General features: G+C 41.8%; 1 protein-coding gene across 1 annotated transcript; it reads right to left on the bottom strand.

Annotated features, from left to right (window-relative positions):
• Positions 1 to 669: 669 nt before the first annotated feature.
• On the bottom strand, positions 670 to 15,283 carry RAMP2 (receptor activity modifying protein 2). Its single transcript, XM_042477134.1, has 5 exons — positions 15,132 to 15,283; positions 10,951 to 11,104; positions 6,825 to 6,953; positions 4,281 to 4,383; positions 670 to 2,919 (listed from the first exon to the last, which is right to left on the bottom strand). The coding sequence occupies exons 2-5, from the start codon at positions 10,997 to 10,999 to the stop codon at positions 2,664 to 2,666; spliced, it is 537 nt and encodes a 178-aa protein (XP_042333068.1). The 5' UTR covers positions 11,000 to 11,104; positions 15,132 to 15,283; the 3' UTR covers positions 670 to 2,663.
• Positions 15,284 to 16,759: the final 1,476 nt, after the last annotated feature.

Here is a 16,759-nt window from a genome sequence, read left to right as displayed (position 1 = left end):
TCTTTGAATAGCTGGTGTTTTTTTGCACAGCCGACTATTAGAAACAAAAAGATGCTTGATTGAACAACCGTTTGAGAGATTTTCCCACAGGTGCTGATCAGTAAGTAAGCTTGGGGAGGCTTTACTTGGAAATGCAGTATAGAAATAAATAATAAATAGTATATTTCAGTGGGCTATACAGTGGGGCCTTGGTATCAACTGCGGGTTGGTTCCAGGACTCCTGTGGATATCAAAACCTTTGTAAGCTCAAGTCACATCAAATACAATGGCATAATAAAATGATGTCCCTTATATAAAATGGCAAAATCAAGGTTTGCTTTTTGGAATTTATATTTTTTCGGAATATTTTCAAGCTCTGGAAAGTTGAATCCATGGACAGATAATCCGTCAATATGGAGAGTCAACTGTAGATACATTCAGTAAAAATGCAATCCTTTATATGTGTGCTTAAATCCCACTGTGTTCACTGGGCTTTGTTTCCTCCCAGGAAAGTTTGCAATGGATTGGTTCCGATAACAGTTGCTTACAATGATCTAGTAAAATCTACCTGTCCAAAACAGACAACTGTAATATATTAATATAAGGAAATGTTCCTGTATGATCAAGTGAAAGTAGAATTAAAACAAAAGAACATGCAGACAGAGAGATAGATGCACATACACACACATGTAAGTTATTGGATATATTTATAAACCACCCTCTGCTCATTGAGTACTCAAGGCAATATACAAAATTTGGGGGGGAAACAATAAAACATAATTAAAAGACATAGCTATGTTAGTCTGGAAAATCAGTATGTGAAGCAATCTTTGTAGCCCCTTTGAGACTAACTGAAAGAAAGCAGCTGATAACATGAACTTTCGTAGACTTAAGCCTACTTCCTCAGATGCATGTGAGGAAGTAGGTTCAGGTCTATGAAAGTACATGTTACCAGCCTCTTTCTTTCAGCCAGTCTAAAAGGTGCTACAAGATCCCTTTACATAATAATTAAAAGAATACATCGTCATAATAACATAAAACAATAGCCAACTTAGTACAATAAAATCAGAAAATGACATTAGAAATTATTAAAAGTTCAACTGAACAAAATAGTCTTTACTCACTGTCTAAGGCGCGCATATATATATATATATATATATATATATATATAATGAGCTAGTATGAAACACCTTAGGGGTAAATTTTTACAGATAAGGTGCTAAATTATCAGTAAGTAATGTCTGTATGGCTAAGTTGTTCTTTGTTTGAGTAGAATTCCCATTCAGCAAGGCTCACCTATGTACTAAATTATTCCTTCTTATAGCCTTGTCTTGTTTCTTGTCCACTATAATAAAGACATTGCTGACAATGTAGTGTCTCTGTTACATATGAACTTCGCCTTTCCTCTTGCTCACTAGGGAACTTGAATTTCTTTTTTCATTATATTATTCATAACAAAATAACATTGCTTTATTATAGACAAAGAAAATTACCAAGTAAGACAGGAACTCAATAATTAAATATTACTTCTCTTTGGAGAAACAGGACAGAGAAATTACAGTGCAATAAGAGGGTATTCATCAATAATGCCACTGTTATACTGAACTGGAAACAATGAAAAGGGCATAAGGAATAATCTGAGAGACTAGGCTACAAGGAGAGTGGGTGTTGTGTTGTATGCTTTCAAGTTGTTTCTGTCTTATGGGGACCTTAAGCCAAATTTATCACAGGGGTTTCTTGGTAGAATTTGTTCGGAAGGAATCTTGTCTGTGTGGAGTGCTTATGAAAATTCAGACACTTTCAGAGATTGTTTAGAAGCCTTCTTTTTTGCTTTTTCTTCACACTGTTCATCTTGGACATTCCCACCTGTTAAAAGTTAATCCCTGCTTTTTCAGGGGACCTATCTCAAATGAAACAAAAAGGATATAGAAGGTGAAGTTTCCAATCAGCAAGAGGCAGTTGTAGATGGAGGACAAATGCTCTTTTGCTTCCTTAGAGAATTTACACAAGGGAAGCCAGATTTGTTCAAAACACTCTTGAGATTTTCCATAGAACAAGCATGTCCAAGAACTAAATTTAAATGAAAAGGGAGGAAAGAAATAGCCACCTAAGCCCATGACTTGTATGAAAATACAATCTTTGTTTCTATGGAATGGGGCAAGGAGTTGATAGGCAGCTAGAAATGAAGACACTAACCTGCAGAGAAAAGCACTCACAGTTTTGTTTGTTGAAAGAAGAAGAATTTACATATGTTTGGCCAACTCATATTTATATTTTTTAAAATTATTGTGGCTTATCTGCACAGACCTCTAGACAACAATTCTGTAAGGAGTCTAGGAGTTTTCACCAAGAATGTTGGGCATTTCCCATAATTCCTTCAGAATCAGGTATGGCAGTTAAGGTTGTATCAAACTGGCTCAAATCTACTATGTACATATGCCCACATTTACTTCTGTGTCAGAAGTTTGGCTTTATTCATTCTATGGCACCATTCTATGCACGCCAACATTTTTAGCATGCACAGTTTCAAGCTTAAGTCTCCAGCACAGTGGCTCACACCAGATTGTGCTTCTGGAACAAGAGTGGAGGCCAGTCCCATGATGGCCAAGAGATGAGGATTGTAACAGCATTGAAAGGTGCTAGACCACAAGGGTACTATGAAATTGCTATATGAAGGTCAAGACTCATGCCTGTGTTTCACCGTCCTTGCTCTTCAACACCACCACAGTGACCAACAAAGGAATGAGGCAGATAGGGGTTATGATGAGGGGCAACAAAATATTTTCTGGAGGGTCCAGGAGGGGTGGGTGCTCAAGGGTGCAGTTGAGGAAGTATAGGCGGTGGCTGAAGATGATGTACTCCTCGGCCACAGCATTGGGGAAGCTGCAGTTCAGTCGATCAGCATTGCTTTCCAAGCAACTTCGCAACCCAGAATATGGCCTGTGGAATTGATAAAGGGAGGAAGAAACAGAGGATGATTGCCAGGAGAACATTAGATGGAAACTATCCATAAAGGAAAAGTTAGTTCTTAATAATAATAATATGATTTATTTATATTCTGCCATTTTCCTTGCAGAATCAAGGCGGATTTGTCTTTAGCGGAAGGAAACCTTGCCCTGAAAAATTTAATTGTACTTTCTACCTTCAGGGAACACATTTCTTGGCAATCTCATTGCCAAAGCATACTTTTCCTAAATCAATCCTGCTAGCCAAAGTAACTGCTTTATGTTCTCCCCGTCCTGAATAACACTTCCCAATGCAAATTCCTTTCTCAAGAGTGTTCAGTTAAACAGAAAGCAGCATAGATTGAGGGAAGTAATAGTACTATTTTGCTCTGCTTTGGTCAGGCCTCACCTGGAATACTGTGTCCAGTTCTGGGCACCATAGTTCAAAAAGGATTATGAGAAGCTGGAGTGTTTCCAGAGGAGAGTGACCAAAATAGTGAAAGGTTTGGAAACCATGCCTTATGAGGCGAGACTTAGGGATCTGGGTATGTTTACCCTGAAGAAGAGATGGTTAGGAGGTGATATGATAGCCCTGTTTAAATATTTGAAAGGATGTCATATTGAGGATGGAACAAGCTTGTTTTCTGCAGCTCCAGGACCTAATGGATGCAAGCTACAGGAAAAGAGATTCCACCTCAACATTAGGAGGAACTTCTTTACAGTAAGAGCTGTTTGACAATAGAATATGCTGCCTCAGAGTGTGATGGAGTCTCCTTCTTTGGAGGGTTTTAAACAGAGATGGCCATCTGTCAGAAGTGCTTTGATTGTGTATTCCTGCATGGCAGAATGGGGTTGGACTGGATGGCCTTTGCGGTCTCTTTCAATGTTATGATTCTATTATACTATTTTCTGCACAGAATATACAGTGGCTATATAGAGATATTAATTTCTGCACAGAAACAGCAGTTTTCTGCACAAAACAACCACATCACAAACTGCAAAGATTTTTTTTCACTCCAAGATTCTCCTTGTCAAGATTTTCAGCACTTGAGAAACACATTTTTCACTATTTTTAAATATGTTTTTGAATATTATTTCCAGCCCTGCATTCATTACCATTATACTATGCTGTCTAGGGCTGCCACAAGTTGCAATTCAACACCATCTGGAAGGCCATGTACTTCATTTTATAAAAACTAGGTGAATGTTGAATTCAGATATTAACATTCCAGATTTGAGAATAGTGTTGTTGTTTTAAATATGGGGGGATATTTAATTGTGTAAAACTGCCCAAGCTTTTGCTTAATGCAATGTAACACAACTCCATGCCCAGTACAAGGCTTAACTCTGCATTACCTGCTAATGGCCCTCCATTCACACCAGTGAACTTTGCTGACATTGGACATCTGGTGGATAAAATGCACCCAGCACCATTCTGCAATGTAACTGTAGAGAGTATCTAGAGAAGAAAGGAAACAAAACATAATCGGCAATAACCCTCATTTTCCCCATAGTGACAGCTAGGCCTTTCCCAGGTATATGTTTTATAATTCACAATAACAGTAAACTTGGATAAAATTCACTTGCTTCTCATTTACTTTCAAGCCCAATTCAAGAAGTAGATTTTGACATGAAGCACCCATGCTTCAGAAATAATCCAGTTTCACAACATTTTAACAGCCATGGCTCAGTGCTGTGGAATTCTGGGAACTGTAGTTTGTTGTGGCACCAGAGCTCTCTGGAAGAGAAAGCTAGATATCTCGCAAAACTGCAGTTCCCAACATTTCATAGCATTGAGCCCTGGCAGTTATAAAGTGGTGTCAGACTGGATTATTTCTGCAGTGTGGATGCTGCCAGAATCCAGGGTGTCTGAAGGATTTGTTTTCTTAGCAAAGGCTGTAGCCTGTGGCAACTTAAATTACCCTACACAAACCAAGTGTGGCACCCCCTCATTCCTTATATTTCTTTTTGCTGTTGTTGTGTGCCTTCTAGTCAACTCTTGACTTATGACTCTATCATAGTGTTATTGTAAGTATTACTGAGAGAGGGTTTGGCGCTGCCTTCTCTAAGGCTGAGTATGTAGAGAATCAGTATGTAGAGAGATCTTGTAGCACCTCTGAGACTGACTGAAAGAAAGAAGTTGGTAGCATGAGCTTTCATAGCGCGTTATCACATGAGGCAAAAATGAAACTTTCAAATGGGGCCAATGCAGTGTCATCCAGGGTTTAGGGACCAATTCACAGCCGCTTTGCACATGACGCTGCATGCAATCAGAAGAGATTGCAGGGTGAATGTGAGGTCAATCAAGAAATAAGTAAATTCACAAAACTACCAGATTTACATGTCCATTTTGCCTGCAAATTGACTCCCTTTGCATCATGCCAGTCATGTGGAAAGCAAGCCTCAGATGACTTCATTTCCCTTTCCCTTCGTTCGCTTTCCTGTGCCAAAGAAGGAGAGTGTGATAAACTCCAAGGACAGAAGAAAATGCAAGTGGGAGTTGAAAAAACTGAAAGTTTTTAATATCCCAACCTAAAAATCCTTCTCCTGAAGACTCATTCTTTAGAAAAGTTCAGACTCTTGCAAGTTTAAAATATGAAGTTCTTGCCAAGTTTTCAGGGTTTGGCACTATAATGTTCTTTCAAATGTACTCCCTCCCTGCTTCCTGCATGGAACTGCATTAAAGGCTGTTGTTTCTTTTAATTTACATAAAAAATAGTTTGTCAGACAAAAGCAACAAGCATGCCAATATACTAGTCCTGACGCATTCCAAGATGTATCTTTTCATCAATGGAATTTTTTCATTTGCTTCTAAAACTTCCTGAAGTGCTACTTGGAACTACCTCACTTTTAGTTCATTTCTCTCCCTGCACACAAGTATTATTATTCCTTAGCATCTCCTGCTTTAAAGGCAGAAACACAGTATTCTGGGATATATTTTCATCGTAACTCTAGCGTAAGAACATGACAAATGAAAACTTACATTTATAGCCATAATATACATCTGACTACCCAAGTTTGGTGCACTAGGAATGGCTCAGTCTCTTGCCCTTATTTCTAGGACCAACTGAGGCTTCATCAGCACTGCAGAAATAATCCAGGTTGACACCACTCTAACTGCCATGACTCGATGCTATGGAATTCTGGGTAGCTTTGTGAGACATTTAGCCTTCTCTGTCAGAGACAGCTGGTGCCACAACAAACTGCAATTCCCAGGATTACCCAGCACTGAGTCATGGCAGTTAAAATAGTGTCAACCTGGATTATTTCTGTAGTGCAGAAGCAGCATGACAGGCTTTTACCAGAAGATAATGTGCTAGTTAAGCAAATGGTCTGACTAAATAGCAATTCCTGTTTTCCCATAATGATAATGTCAAAGATGGAGAGGAGATACATGCTGTACATATTAATAGATAGCAGAATCCCCAAACTAACAACACGCAAGATCTCATGTCATAAGGAGAGCTGGGCTGGATCAAACCAAAGGGTCTGTTTAGACCAGCATTCTGTTCCCATTGTGAATAATGTGATGCTTCTGCCAAACACCAAAACAGGACAAGAGTGCAGTTGTGTCACTTCCATCTCCCATATTCCTCAGCAATGAATACTAAGGATTACACTGGAGGTAATATTGAACACATAGGCATCATCAGTGATAGCCACTGGTAATCTCATTCATCATTTTTGTATTTTGTCTCTTCTACAGTCAGCCAGATTTGTGGCCATAACCACATCTTGCTGTAATGAATTCCATTGTTTAATGATGCACTGTGTGAAGTAGTACTTCCATTTGCCCACCCTAAAATCCCCCACAATTCATTTGCAACGGACGACCCTTGAATACTAGTTTTTTTGAAATACAGTGAAAACTTTCTCTATATCATGCATAACAGAACTCACCAATATCGATTGTTGTGTTAATGTTCCTTTCATGGTCTGGAGCTGTACCATTTGGTGTTCCTTCCAAAGTGAGGCTGGCATTGCTGGGAGATATCGTTGTTCCAGAAAAAGCATCAAGTCTCATAGTCACTGTAGATAACAGAAGGAAGAGAAAGGAAATTTATTTATTTATTTCAAGGTTTTAACTGCTTGCAGATCCACAAACAAACAGTACCTCCAAGAGCCAATCACATATCCTCCAACTGTCCCAATGAATCTTCTGTCATCCCACTTTTCAGTTGCTTTTAAAATGTCCTAGTTTATCTTTCCTACTTCCCTCCTTCGTCCTCAACGTAGGCTGCATGCGCATTGCAGAAATAATCCAGTTTGACATCACTTTAACTGCCATGGCTCAATGCTATGGAATTCTGGGAACTGTCATTTAGCCTTCTCTGTTACGGAGCTCTGCTGTCACAACAAACTACAACTCTCAGAATTCCACTGCACTGAGCCATGGCAGCTAAATTGGTGTCCAACTGGATTATTTCTGCAGTGTAGATGCAGCCTTATTCAGTTGCTGCAAACTGAATTCAAAGTGCAAAAGTAGTTTGCATTTGACTGACTCAGTGGGGAGAGAGGAGAGGAGGGAGCAGGCTCATTCCCTTCCCAGTAGTCTCAGGTAAAAGCAAACTGCTACAATCTCTTCTAGCTTGTGTGTTCTTCCTCCTGAAAAACCTTTGCTAGCTTGAGCACATTCTCATGTTGCTTGACCATATTTGTCCCAATTTTCATCTGTGACATATAGGGTATGACCTCATCTTCTTATCTGCCTTTGCCTCTACTCTCCTTCCTAATCTTTTCCCTTGCCCTCTTTCCTATGTTGTCATCTTGACCATACTCTGACCACATGTGTCCAGGATTTCATCTACGAGAAATGTTGGCAGCTATGCTCTCAGATCCATGAACAGGCAGGAAGAATCAATGAAACACAAAACTGCAGGCAAGCTTTTGAGATCGCCATATCTTTTCATCATGCAATATTACGTACAAAAAAGCAGAAGGAAGGGCTGGAAAGATATGGGGAAAATAAAGCCTGACTTGATGCTGAGGCAATGAAATCTGCATTGACAGACTCTTTTAAGATGGAGTGGAGGGCAAGCTGCAAGCTTAAATGGGTTAGTCTACTCATGCAGGTTTCAGTTTACACCTTGGACTGTTTGGAAAAATAGACAGACACAAGCCTCCAGCCCTGGAGGCTAGTTGCTCTAACATCATAGAAGCATAGAATCTTGTTGGAAGGGGCTACAGGGGTCCTCTAATCTAATTCCCTGCCAGGCAGTAATGCACAATTTACAGCAGTCTAGAAAGATGCCCATCTAACTTCTGTTTAAAAACTGATCCAAGACAAGAGTCATAATTCACTGACGTACTCAGCAACAAAATAGATAAGACTCATTGCCACCAAAAAACTCAATGAGGATTACATGAGGACCAGTCACAGCAGGTCTACTGTGACTTGACTATCACCAGAAGCCTCATAGGTGACAATTCAATCAGCAATGAGGGGAAAAACAGTACCTAGTATTACCTTTCTGGATAACGTTAAAGGCATTATCTGAGGAATCAAAACTTTGTTTTTGAGGGGAGACTAAATTTCGGCACCTCAGATTGCTCTTCTACATCTTGGGCTAAAATCCAGAGCAGAATCTCTGCTCCACTAACATAGGAACCACCAGCAACCACAGCTTTCCAGAAATGGCTTTCATTATGCAATTTGACTGGCCTCCTTCACAGAATTGTACAGGAATTTCACTACCACTTGGTCTGTTATTTTATTACAAGGGGAAAAAACTATCAAGCTTCGTACAGGTAGTGTGAGAAGCCCTTCTTCAAGAAACAGAGTGGCTGATTTCCCCATTGTATTGTTTAAAATATATAGTTTTAAAATAGCTATTACTTAGATTGAATTAGGTAGGATTGGCATAGTGGAGCCTAAACCATTTAAACCCTAATTCTTTCTCCCTTTACGACTCTATTCAGTTCATATTAACAAATATACCTAGCCCATGCTCATATTGTATCTTTCTTTCTTTCTTTCTTTCTTTCCCCTTTTCTTTGTAATCATTTTTTTTTAAATTCAATTAATTAGGCCTTTACATTTCCCCAGCTCCTATCCCCTGCTGCCTGTCTGCAGCCTGATTTTGTTTTGTTAAATATCTTCTGTGGTTTCAAAAGATTGCCCACATTTGTTGGCACCTTTGCTTGGTCTGCACTTTTTGGAATTTTTCTTATGAGCCAATATGGCTTACTTTGTTTTACCTAATCAATCTGTTGCAGCTCAATGGGGCAGGAAGGGTTCCTCCCACACAGATTTCCTCTGGAACTTGAAGAACTGCTACACCCAGGGACCGGATGCTACAGGGCACATATATGTAGGCTTTGCTTTAACCAGCTCAGTGAATGTACTCTAAATACCCTTCTCATTGGCTTCATGATTTCCATGCCAGTATTCTCTGAAGATGCCTGCCACAGATGCTGGCGAAACGTGAAGAATAAACTTTTCCAGAACATGGCCACATAGCCTGAAAAACCCGCAAAAAACTATGGATGCTGGCCATGAAAGCCCTTGACTTCACTCTTCTCATTGTTGTTATGTGACCTCAACGTTGACTTATGGTGCCTCTACCACAGGGTTTTCTTGATAATCTATGTTCAAAGAAGGTTTACCATTGCCTTCCTCTGAAATACAGCCTAGCCAGCATGGCATGGTGGTTTGTGTGTTGCACTACAACTCTGGAGACCAGAGTTTGATTCCTCACTCAGCCATTAAACCCATTGGGTAGCCTTGAGCAAGTCACATGCTCTCAGCCTCAAGGGAAGGCAGTCACAAACCTCTGAACAAATCTTGCCAAGAAAACCCCACAATTGGGTCACCTTAGAGTTGCCATAAGTCAGAAACGACTTGAAGGCACACAACAACAACAACCTGGTGTTTGCTGGTAGTGTCTCATCCAAGCCCTGACCATACTTGACCCTGCTTAGCTTTCAAAATCAGAATCTGCTGCTTTCAGGGTATTTAGGCAGTAAACAAAATAGGTGATGTCTAATTTCCGTATCTGAGATTGGAAAGAAATTTTATGACTCAGACTCTTTCCCCCGGGAGAATAATTGCTCTGTGCCACATGTGGGTTTGGATTACTTGTTTGGGTCATTCTGAATATATTTGCTTTATAACTAAAATTCTAAATGCACCTGCTCTTTACTAGGGGCATACCATAGTTTAGAATCACAAGGGCTTCTTTCCAAGAGGGATATTGGGGATGGGAGCATCAGGTGGATGGCTTTGATAGGAAATCGAGGCTTCGGGGCTCTTTCAGCTCTATGGTTCTTGCCCACCCAGTGCCAAATTACCTCATAAAATCCCCACCCAAAAGACCCTGGTGTGTACGTTTGAAGAGATGATCACACAAGTGCTCATTCTTATCAGGAGTCATTGCACTGAACCTGAAAAACGAACAAAGCAGCCAAAGCATACTACAAGACTTAAACACTGCCCCTTCTATCCCAGGCTCAGATAGGATCAGAGTGCCAGGGGCTTACCAAATCCTCCCAAAAACCTTTGTGTCAGATTGGATCTTTGGGAAAGCCACTTAGTACAGGGAAGGAAGTCACGGATGGAGAAATGCTAGCAAAACTGGATTAGATGAAGAACTGGGAAGCGAGTCTTCCTTTGACTAGCCTCAGTGACTGACTTCAGTGCACAGCTAATGAAGAACACTGGATGCATCAGCCTTGCCGTGAGTGTGCCAGCAGGAGACATAGTGCAGGACTCAGCAAAAGAAGTGCGTGATGCACATGCAGAGGCCATAAGATGGTGTTAGAAAGATGGCAAGGATGGAGAGAGTCATTTTAAATAAGAAACAGGGTCAATCAAAGAGCTGAAAGTCAGGCTCAAGAATCTAGCTGTCCTGTAGAGCTTCTTTAACAAGTTGCCACCCCTTTGCCTACTGCAGACAACCTGACCAGGGCAAGGATCAGCTCCATTCTCCCCACCTAAAGAAGCAGAGCCACTCTCAGCTGTCTAGCAAAAGATCCCCTACAGATAGCTCCTTCGTCCCTGTCATCCCCTGACAAAGTATGTACTTACCTGTAAAGACCAGCAGAAGTAGCTGCAAAGGCAGGCACTGGCCTTCCATCTTTGCTCACCCTGCCCCTCTGCTCTACAGCTGCCTGCTCCCTCCTGTGTCCAGCTTGAGATTTGAATCGGAATAACAGGAAGCACCTCCTTTCCTCTGACCGAGCTGGTAGCGAGAGTGCAGCAGACATGTGAAAAATGAGATTCGGGATCAAGCCCTGCTCCCAGCGAGGCTCAAGTCTCCACCCTGGCTCCCCACACCCATCCAGAGTCACCAGGACCTCTGTAACCCTGAGGCGGCCACCTCAGGTCACCCTGCCTAGCAGCCAGAGCACACTGTTCTTCACGGCACATCCACTTTACAAGGCCCAGGGTGGCTTTTGCTCAAATAATGTCCTCTTCATTTCTGTCTGCTTGGTTGTGAAATTCAAGAGAGAGAAAGGGAGAGGGAACGCAAACTGGGCAGTCTGGGCAGAGGGAAGAAAGGCCAACGCCAAGCCTTTAGGAAACAGACATGGCCTCTTCCCCACATGCACACACAACACGCACACACAGCTGCCTCCACCTCCTGTGAAAAAATCAGACATGGGACAGACAGCCCTGGGGCTCCACTGACATCTGCACAGCTCATCTGCCTGGTGCCTGGAAAGGAGTTAAGAAGACACAATGAACAAATGTGATGCAAAAAGTGCTTCGAAGTATGACATCGGTGAAGATTGGAAGGGGGGGTTGCTAGGCCTTAGTGGAGTATCTTTTCCCACATGGCCCCAGATCAGAGCCCTGACTATCAACTGATGCCTATGGAAGACACACACACCTCCCTCTTTGCTTCATAAACATTCAGGGGATAATTTTCAAATGGATGGTTTGCTTGCAAATAGGGTGGAAAAGAGTGAAGCATCCCATCCCCATATGTGGGGACCTCCCAGTTCTCCTGCCCCCCAGGGCAATCAAGATGGGGGAAGACCATTTGGGCCCTTTGGAAGCTTTTTGAAAAGCTTCCTTGTGTGGAATGGGGACAATTTTCCCCTTGGAGGGAATGTGAGGAGAAGTGGGGAGGGAGGGAAGGAGTGAGAGAGACTGAAGAGATAAGAGGGAAAGAGGAAAAATGTGTTTATTGTTCTGCTCAAAAATGTAAACAGCTTGGCAGGGGTTCCTCATCCAAATACTCTGTGTGTGTGTGTGTGTGTGTGTGTGTGTGAGATAGTGCTGCCTATCCTATCGTGTGACACACAAAGAATTGGTACTAAGTACTAAGCTTCCTTGACTACTCTCCGTCTCCTTGGTTACATCCCCATTGGAGAAATAATGTGGTTTGACACCACTTTAACCGCCACAGCACAAGGCTATGGAATTCTGGGAATGGTGGTTTGTTGTAGCCCCAGAGCCTTGAGCCATGGTGGTTAAAGCAGTGTCAAACCAAATTATTTCTCCAGTCGGGATGTAGCCAAGGTTGGTTTCGGGCCCTCTTTCCACCAGAAGGCTCCTGCCTAAGCAGTCAGGTTATACAAGGAGAGGGCAGGGTGACCAGACATCCTCTTTTTCCAAGACCTGCCCTCCATTTCAACCTTTTGTCCAGGAGGAATCTCTAAATGTCCTCCATTTGAAGCATTGGACTTACATTTAAAATATCTCTGGTGCCACAACAAACTACCATTCGCAGAATTCCATAGCCTTGAGCCATGGCATTTAAAGTGGTGTTAACCCAAATTATTTCTCCAGTTGGAATGCAGCCCTTGTATCTTCCTTTCTCTTTAGGAAGAAAGTCACTACACACTCAATTGAACTGTGCATCACTCTATTTTATCTTGGATATAATTTATAATTGATCAATGGCTCATTTATTTAAGGGGAACAGTTTTAATTTTTAGCAGGATTTGGACAAATTATTGACTTTCTTTTTGGATTAGCAATCTATCAAATTTTTGAAACCTGATTTAGTTGCAAAAGTTGCTATTTCTAGGTGAGTAAGAGAGACAGAAATTCTGGGGGAGAGGGATTACCAACCACTCATATATTTTTTAAGAAAAAAGATAGTACTGGGAGATTTTACATTACTGAAGATTAACTGAACCCATTTCAGTCTGGTTTTAGGCCAGGGCATAGCACCCAATCAGCCTCAGTCCCTCTGACTGACAAAGTACTTCACATGAAAGATGTGCTACCCTGTTGATCTGGCTGGATCTCTTTTAGTGGCTTTTCATACTGTTGATCATGGTATCTTACTGGACCGGCTCTATCAGAAGGGAGCAGGAGGTACTGTGTGACAGTGGTTCTGTCCTATCTGTGACATTGGCTGTAGAGTGTAGCATTATGGGATTCCTGTTCAGCTCATGGCTATTAAACTCTGGCGAGTCACAGGTTTCCATTTGGTCTTTTGTGCTGTTCAACATCTGTATGTCAATGAGGGAAGTCATAAGGGGGTTTGGGGTGGGATGTGATCAGTATTCTGATGACACCCAGTTCTGTTTCTCCTTGTCATTGCAGTTGGCTGAGGCTCTGCAGGTGCTGGATTAATGCCTGGATGCTGTAATGGACTGAATGAATTCCAAGAAACTGAAGCTGCATCCTGATAAATGGTAGGTCTGTGGAGTGGTGATTCTCAAGTCTAGAAATTAGTTAAGAAACTAATCCTGGGTGGGATTCCACTCCTCCTGAAGGAGCTGGTACATAGCTTGGGAGCACTCCTGATCCATCTTTGTCATTGAAGGCCCACATAGGATATTTTCAGACAGGCAAAAGTGACGGAACACAGCAGAATGCTCCCGTCAGTTCTGCGCAATTGTGCAGAGATTATCAGATGACATTGCGTGATGTCGCAATAATCCCATCATTATCCCATGAATAAAGAGGAGTCTTTGAGCCACTTTTCATTCACAGGAGTTTCCTGCTATGCTCTCATCAGTTTTGCCCATCTGTAAATCTCCATAGATTCTAGTGATCTGACTGGTGTGCCAGTTATGGTCTTTCCAGGGCAGGGATAAATTACCCATAGTTGCCCATGCACTAGTAACTTTCTGATTAGACTACTGGAACACACTCTACATGGGCTGCTTTTGAGGATGACTCAGAAGCTACAGCTACTACAAAATGCAGTAGCAAATTTGCTGGTCTGAGTACCGTATAGACAACATATAACACTGGTCCTAAAGTTGCTCCTGGTTGTTGCTGTTGTATGTCTTTAAGACGTTTCCAACTTATGGTGAATCTATCAAGGGATTTTCTTGGCAAGATTTGTTTACCATTGCCTTCCCCTGAAGCTGAGATAGTGTGACTTGCTCAAGGTCACCAGTGGGCTTCATGGACAAGTGGGGGATCAAATCCTGGTCTCCAGAGTCATAGTCCAGCACTCAAACTACTAAGCCATGCTGGCTCTCTACTGGCTACCAATTTGCTTCAGTCTAAATTCAAGATACTGGTGATGACATTTAGAACCCTAACTGGCTTGGAACTTTAGATACTTCCCAGCTGTGGTGTTCCTGATACTAGTTTTCTAAAGCCCTGCAGTTTCTTTCAAAATCAAAGACAATATTTTCAACATGCCAAGTCCAGTTCTGAACAGCAAAAACTGTGAAACATCCCTGCCCTGGCTATCTTGCTCTAAAGACTTACTGAGTACCTGCTCAGGGGGGGGACAAGCATTCCGAGTAGGGGAGGAGTGGGCAGAATCTCTTACGAGTGAATGTTTTGTGTGATGTTGCCTTGTTTTGTTTTCTGAGCTTAAGAGTTTTGATTACTTGTTTCTAATGTTGCTACTGGCTTTAAGCCGTTGGGAATAGGATGGGATAAGAATCAAATTAAATATATATGTGTGTGACCCAGCTCCTAACACCCATGTTTAGTCATCCCATCCCTGCCAGATGCCTCGTGGAGTTCATAGATTTTTTTAAAGATGCAAAACATTTTAGAGAGAAGTCTTGGTTGCATCTGTTTTTAACCTATCCAATCCCTTCCCTCATTTTATAGGTTAGGAGCTCAAGGCCAAAGGTAAAAACAAATGTGCTGCCAAAGCAAGATTTATGAACCCAGAGTTTTGGAAACTTATTTTTGGATTCCAGCTCCCAGAATCTTCCAGCCAGGCTAGGATAGTGGAAGGTGCAGTCTGAAAAAGTAACTTTCTTAAATTCTACTTTAGCCTAAGGCTCCCAGATCCAGGTATGACCGTATCCACTGTATTACACACTGGTTCTTACCTCCACAAGCTACCCGTTGCTATCCCAGTTTGGGCCTCAGTTTGAAATGAAAGCAGTCATTGGGTCACTCTGGAGCTTTTTGGACAAAATGAAGGAGAGAGCCAAGCAGAACCGAACTCTGACCAGGTCCGTTGTGGCTGGAGACAGCAGCTCTGTCCAATCCAAGTGTTTTTTCAGCTCCCTTCCCCTTTCATATGTGTGTGTGTGTGTGTGTGTGTGTGTGAGAGAGAGAGAGAGAGAGAGAGAGAGAGAGAGAGATGTATGAGTCAGAAACCACCCAGCAAGATGGCTCTCTCCCATCCCCATCACCCCAAAGCACTTTGTGTTTTCAGAGGGGTGTGTATGTGAAATGATTTTGCTCAGACTGTGTAAGCAGGCTGCTCTCCCTCCCACTCTATGGGCCACATCTGGAATGGATCATAGGTTGGATGGAGTCCAGACCTGTCAGCACCTTTGATGCTGCTTGCTGAGGTCACGGCGGCTGGATCGAAGCCTTCAGTTAAACACTTGCCAGTCACAAACACACCCACTAGAGCCAGAACATCCTTCACATTTGAAAAGGCCAGTTAGCCCATACCAGCCCTTCCTGGCAGATTCAGCTGGACCTGCAGAAGCTATCCCTCCCTCTTGCTGCATTTGCCTCTATGTCTTGTTCCTAAGCAATCATTGGGGGGGGGGGGGAGCTGTGAACAAACCTGGTGCAGCATTTCTTTCAAAATGTACACTACACCCTTCCTGGTTTGAGTGAAGGATCACAAAACTCAGACAGGGAAATGTAAATTACAGAGGCTACATCAGCTCGCAAGCAAACAAAAACAGTGCAATAACAGTTTTACTATCAACCCTCTGTATCCATGAATTCACGCATCCATGGTTTGAAAATATTAAAAAAATATATAAAGTCCAAACAGAAAACCTCCATTTTGTCATTTTATATAAGGGACACCATTTTACTATCCACTGTATTTAATGGGACTTGAACATCAATGGATTTTGTTATCCATGGGGTTTTTAGAATCAGCCTCAATGGATACCAAGGGTTCATGGTATTTCATTCAGATTAAAATCTCAAATTTCTAAATCTCAGTAAATTGGATATGCCTTTTACTCCCTGTCCTAGTTCCTCACTGTTGAAACAAGCTGTGTAATAATTGCTCACAAAATCACTGAAATAATTAAAGAACTAGCTGCCAAACATTTCAGCTTGTTTAACAACATCCCCGAGAGACAATGTATTCTCTACTATCCTTGGATTTCTCCACTGCAGTATCATTCTTATTCAACTGTGGCCCAAAAATTCAACTCATGGGAGTTATTCTGAACTGAACAGTTACAACAAAGAAAGATTTTTCTTATTAGCTTTCATTACTCTAACGTAGCAAATATAGCAAAAAAATGAAATCTATAATTTAAAAATATGTGCTTGTCTATCAGAGCCATAAGGTCCAAGACAATGGAATCTGGGCATCTGAAACATGACAGGGATACTAAGGGGATTCAGGTGTGCTCCCTGGGCTTTATTTGCTTTTAAAATGCATTTGTGTGTGTGGCCCAAAATACCATCTTAAGCCATTAGGTGGCAAACTTTCCTAACCTATGCATAGGTTTCAAGTCTATTCAGTTTGAAG

Source organism: Sceloporus undulatus, chromosome 6 (genome assembly GCF_019175285.1).
Source record: "Sceloporus undulatus isolate JIND9_A2432 ecotype Alabama chromosome 6, SceUnd_v1.1, whole genome shotgun sequence".
NCBI classification, from domain to species: domain Eukaryota; kingdom Metazoa; phylum Chordata; class Lepidosauria; order Squamata; family Phrynosomatidae; genus Sceloporus; species Sceloporus undulatus.
The sequence above is the reverse complement of the archived record's forward strand: the minus strand, read 5'-3'. Positions and strand labels throughout refer to the sequence as shown.